The sequence below is a fragment of the Cyprinus carpio genome, chromosome B14 (genome assembly GCF_018340385.1).
Source record: "Cyprinus carpio isolate SPL01 chromosome B14, ASM1834038v1, whole genome shotgun sequence".
Classification (NCBI taxonomy): Eukaryota; Metazoa; Chordata; class Actinopteri; order Cypriniformes; family Cyprinidae; genus Cyprinus; species Cyprinus carpio.
This window is the reverse complement of record NC_056610.1, coordinates 4,192,819-4,198,818: the sequence shown is the minus strand read 5'-3', so window position 1 is coordinate 4,198,818 and position 6,000 is coordinate 4,192,819. Positions and strand designations below refer to the sequence as shown.

The 6,000-nt window shown below is 35.2% G+C and overlaps 1 protein-coding gene across 2 annotated transcripts in view; it reads left to right on the top strand.

The window, feature by feature from the left end:
- Positions 1-2,432: 2,432 nt before the first annotated feature.
- The window catches only part of LOC109063756 (vascular endothelial growth factor receptor 3-like), a 46,177-nt gene continuing 42,609 nt past the window's right edge, over positions 2,433-6,000 (top strand). The window contains exon 1 of one of the 2 annotated variants that reach the window (XM_042737776.1): positions 2,433-2,880. In XM_042737776.1, the coding sequence (XP_042593710.1) occupies positions 2,823-2,880 (58 nt within the window). In that variant the 5' untranslated portion in view covers positions 2,433-2,822. The remainder of the gene's footprint in view (positions 2,881-6,000) is intronic. The other variant, XM_042737775.1, reaches the window with a different exon arrangement.

The following is a 6,000-nucleotide window of genomic DNA, read 5'->3' as shown; positions in this document are numbered from 1 at the left end:
TTTTTTAGATACTAGTATCTGTTCCATTTGGTACTTGTACTATTCATTAGCTGAATACTAGTGCTTCTTCTATAGGTAGTCCCTTTTTAAAAAGTGCTAGTGCTTATTCATTAGATGGGAGTTCTTGTTTTTTTTAGATATATCAATATCTAATGAATAAGCACTAGCACTTGTATACAAAAACTCATTCATTAGATACTAGTACCTATTAAGTAGACACTACTTATCTCAGTAGTGGTGATTACCTATTCTATTGTTAGTAACACATTTTACATTTTGGCCATCTGTCATTCAGATATCAACTATTTAATTTGGACAATTATGTATTCCAATTGTGACAAGTGTATATTTTTATATACTAGTAGTTAATCACTAGGTACTTGTACTTATTTTTAGATATTAGTACCTATTTGATACCTATACCTTAAATAGATACAAGTATTTATTCATTAATTACTAATTATTATTATTATTAGATACTAGTACTTATTCATTAGACACTACTACTTATTAATTAGCTACTAGTTCTAACCTAATAAACACTAGTACACCTTTATTACTAGTGCTTATTCCAAATGTTAGTAGTAAGATTTCTTTTTTTATTATGAAGATTTTTTAATTGAATTCTACCATTCTGACTAGGCATAAATTGAGTAAAAAGCAGTTAAAATAGGAATTGTTACTAGTAACAATTACAAAAAACACTAGTGTTATAAGTTCGGTCACACTTAAGTTTGAGGATCAATTCTGACTATTAACTAATTATTAACTACAACTTTGTCCTCAATAAACTCATAATTTGCTGCTTATAGTTAGTTAAGTATATATTTATATATAATATATAAATATATATTATAGTAGTTAAGTTTATGTATTGGGTAGGATTAAGGGATCTAAAATATGATCATGCAGAATGAGGCATTAATATGTGTTTTATAAGTGCTAATAAACAGCCAATATGCTAATAAAATGAAAAGTAGTAGTATTTAATAAATAAGTACATAGTAAATAGTGAATACTTACTTGTAATATCTTTTAAAAAGATAGTCAGTATTAGAATAATTACTAGTACAAAATTAATAGACAATATCAAAAACAGAATAACTACTACCTATTCGTTTGGAGATATCTTCAACCTTATAAGGAATTAGTGGCAATGTATTTGGAGACATTTTCATTTAAACAGATCATTACATAAACATGAGAACCTTTCAACTGTTCAATCAGAGTTCACATGGTACAATATATTAACATATTGAATGAAACTGATTGTTTGTTACTGGCTTTGTATGTTAGCTTATCTTGCTAATTGGATAGCATAAAAACACAAGGAAAGATATACTATTTATTAGTTTTTTTGTACTTGAACCTTTTGATTATTGGCAGACAAGTAGATGCAGAATCCAGTTCATGCACACCAGCCAGACAACCACAATACCCAGGACATCCACCACATGAGCTTGCATTTTTTGAAGAGTATTTATAATTCCTTAAAAATAAAAAAGTAATGAATATTAATCTACACCTGAGAATGCAATATCTAATAAGAGTCCCTCTCTCCGTAAAATCGGCTTACTTAAAATCTCTTTCAGCTAATATTCAATCTGTCATTAGCATACTGAGCTGAAATGTAAATCTAAAAAGTACTATTACTTATTAAGTTCAGGATATCTTCAGTCTAAAAAGTAGCAAGTACCAATATTTTTCTAGTAATATAAGTTCTAGTAAGCACTAATAACAAATGAAAAAGTACTCATACCAAATGGAATAGATACTAGTATCTGAAAAAAATAAGCGCTTGTAGCATGAAAAAAAATACATTTTAAGAATTAAATGTTAAAAAGGTTTGCCATATGCACACAAAAAAATACTGACTGCATTTCTCACTTTCTGGAATTTTAGTCCATGCTGTAGGTCTGATTGCTGCCCGTCCCTGGTTATGCTTACCACATGCCTGCTGCTTCATTTAGTTATTGATTCAGATGGTGCCTTACATTTCAAAAATGCTGTTCATTTAAAAACGTAATTTAAAACAATCTAGGCAATGCATTATGACACTGTGTAATACTCTCATGGATTATGTTTGAAACCTTGAAGTGGAAATGATCTGAGTATGTTTTTTAAATAGTCAGATGGGATGTGAAGTTCTGTTGGATAATGTCCCATTTATCATGACCTTGACAGCTTTATCATCTGTCTATTCATGGTCTGGATGTCTGACAAAGTACTTAATATAACACCTGGACCTAGGGGCAATTCACATTTGAGATGTTACCTATTCAGATCACTACAAGTATAATCATGAGACCAACCATTTTTATTTAGACACCCTCAATCAACTGGTGTCACAAAAATTCCAGGATTTTAAAACTTAAGTCATTGGCATTTGCTGTCAGAGATATTAAAACAAAACATATGTCCGCTATAGTGGACACAAATGAAGTGCTGGTGCTTGGAAGGATATATGTGCTGTGTGCAAATGTATTGTCAGTTTAAACTTTAAAGCACAGGGGCCAGACTCATTATGTGACACTTCAGACTGGGGGAGTAATATTATCACTGAGGAGGACACGGGCGTTTATGAACGAAAAGCGGCAGATGAGTGAGTCAGAGGAAAAGGAAATGATTGTAAATCCATTCAGAACGTCAGGATTCTCATTTCAACAGGAAAAAGAGCGTTTTATTCCCGTCGTCCTGTGGCAGAGACGCTTCTTTGGGTTTCACCTGAATCTGAGGTGCTTCTGCTCGCTTTATTAAAGTACATCAGAAAACACGCGGGTTTGCTAGAATATCTAAAACCCCGGTGGACTGGAAACCTGGAAATGAAGAGAGATTTTACGTTTTTCTGTCGGATTTGGATTGGGATTCCCTTCTTCTCAGGTGAGAACGCATTTTAGTAAACACTTCGAAATCTGTCGTTATAATAGAACGCGGAAAATTTGAAAGTTTGAGTTTATAAAAAACGCAGGAAAAGTGGAACGGTCACATTATGATTAACGAAGTTGTCAAAACTGAGAGCGCGCGAAACCCGTTTAAAATTTGTCGCGTTCTAATCATTGTAACCTGTCTGACACTTTTCATGCAAGTTCGTCCAAGTGCTTCTTGTCAATGCTGTTAAATATTAGTTCAGTTCTATATTATTCATGCAAAAGTTTTCTTACGTGTATCGGTTCTTTCCTGATTATTGTTCATCATGAACCTTACATTCATTTTGTACAAAACTCTTATTAATGCCAATTAAATCCACAAATACACATTTACACAACAAATTTACAGAAATCATGACGATTCATTCAATCCATTTAATTAAATATGATTTTTTTTTTATGGTAATGACATTTTCGTTGCTTTAGTTCAATCATATTCATTCTTTTTTAATTGACCATAACTAGTAATTAGTTAGGCTATACATAATTCATTACAATTTGAATACATTGCTTCTCGTATTCACAATCATTGCAGTGTCTGCAGTTTTGATTAAAATTTTCTTTGTCAAAAGTGTATGATATATCACTAGAGGGAGCCTGGTCTTTATTCTTGCCTGTTCAATGGATGTTGTTAATTGGTCATGATGAGATCCAGTTCCAATTCCAGTTTAATGCTACACAGACTGCAGTGTTGGTAGAAGACAGCTTTAAAGGAACTTTGAATGAGCCATCAGATATGTTTTTTAAACTGTTATTTTTGAGCAATGATGATTGAGCAATGATTGCTTTCTCTCTTTTGTGCCTTCTTACAGATACAAGATCATGTTTTTATTCTTACTTTAATCTTCATGGCATTTCCTGGTTATCAATATCCTGCATATTATTATTATTATTATTATTTTTTTTTTTTGCTGTGGTATTTCTTATGTACACAGTTTTATTCCAACAGAACACCTCTGAAACCATACCCTCAGTCAGGGGGTAAGATATCATCCAATCATAATAGTGAGCAGTTTGAGGCAACAAAAACTCGCTATTCTCTGCACAGGTCTCAAAACTCTGTGTTTCATGGTAGTGGTAGAAAGAAAGATTCACTTTGCTGTGAATCCCCCAATAAAGAGATCAAGAGCCTTAGTGAGTGCAGGTGTCATGAGATCGGGAAGGGCGGACAACTCATTCCTGTTGGCTGGTTACACATCAAATAGCAGCACCTCGGGTGAAGACTTTGGCAGAAGGATGACATTTCTCTAAATTCTTGGAATCTACAGCTATAAGAGCCCCACTTATAGATGACTGCATTAAAACATTGCACAAATGAAAACCATATGGCAGCTTGGTGACCCTGTGTTTGACTGCTTTGTCATAATAAGTGCTGTGTCTGTGCTAAAGTCCAAACTGCTAAAATCCTTTTAAGCAGCGTAGCTTTCCATGTAACCTGCATTTTATATTTTGTTGACTTAAAGAGCAAAACTGATATAGAGACACGGTCATAATCTGAAAACCACGCACCCCGGTGGGGGGGACAATCCAACACTCTCCATTGACTTTCTATTGCAGGAAGCTGTCTCTTTGTCATTTCTGACTTACAACAAAAAACAGAGCAATGCCTAAAAGCTGCTATGTGACAAGGTGTACAGTAAACAAGCTAAAAAACCACCTTTTTTTAACTGTTGACCCAAAAAAAATTGCGTTTAGGACAAAAAAGTAGAGCGCAACGTGTTATATTACTATGAGAACTGCGCCCACTAATTGGCAACAAGACCAAAAAAAACAAAAAAAAAACAGCATCCCTTTCACTATTATTTATTATTATTAATAATAAAAATAATAATTATGTTTAAGAGCTGCAGAGATTATTTTCTCCTTTTCATTATTTTTTTCATGTTATCACTTCTGTTAAATCACTTACTATACAAGGAGAATTCTTTGATAGACTTTCAGTCTGTTTCTTGGTTTGTGTTTAAAGGGCTTGTCATCAGGTTATATACTGTGTTTTCACTTTAAATTGAGACCCTTCTTGAGGGGCCTCAGTGAAGGAAAATCTGAAGCTTATTGGTTTAAGTGCAGAGTCACCATAATTGGTGTGAGCTCCATAGCCTATGACAATATTTTATGGTGCACTATGAGGTGTAACAAGTATTAGGTTTCTCTGGTCAGTGATATGGCATGGTCTGCCATTGGAGGTCAGTGAGGGTTCATGGGAAAGTGGACTGCCAGTGTTTCCTTGGCCACTTCTGACAGATTCCATATTTGTATGCTTAATCTCATGATACCCATTTCTGTGTCTGCATCATTGCATTAGCAGATTTATAATAGCTGCAATTAGCTAATGACACCGGCTCACATGGAATCTGTGACAACCCTAAAGATCTTGGCTAATTTGATTGTACTTTCAGCTGAGCTGAATACTGATTCAAACCAAGGATCCTACTGTTTTACTTCCCAAGAGATCTAAATGGGGAATATCTTTTCTGAATGACAGTGATGACAGAAAATGTGGCGATGCAGTGGAAAGAGGACAGCGTCCTGTTGGCAGCCTCCACAGGTACAGGAAATACTAGTAAGGGATGAGAAAGCGACATGTAGGAAACCCACCCCAAATCCCAGCCAGGAAATAGGAAGGCCACAAGTAGGCAGATAGAGATGCATGAAAGGACATACAGTTGCATTTTTGGATCTCATCCTCTCCCAACGGGTGACAGCAGAATCAAAGTGTGTCCCTGGCCTTGGCTCTAGAGGACAGAGGAAATGCATCCAGCTTTTTCTCCTTCACTCATGTTTTATTGTGCATGCACATCCCCTCCCGGGGCTTGACCGACGTCCTCCACGGGGAGCAGCGGGATGCTGACTCCTCAGTCCAGGGAGGAGGTCTGTTCTGTGGCCTAGCTGCCCTCCAGTTGTAGGCCGGACATACGGCTATTTCAGACCCTGTGCCTTACTGTCTGACTGGGATGATGTGATCTGACCCCATTGATAATAGACAGACAGACAGACAGACAGATAGATAGATAGGTAGATAGACAGATAGATAGATAGGTAGATAGATAGATAGATAGATAGATAGAACAAATGT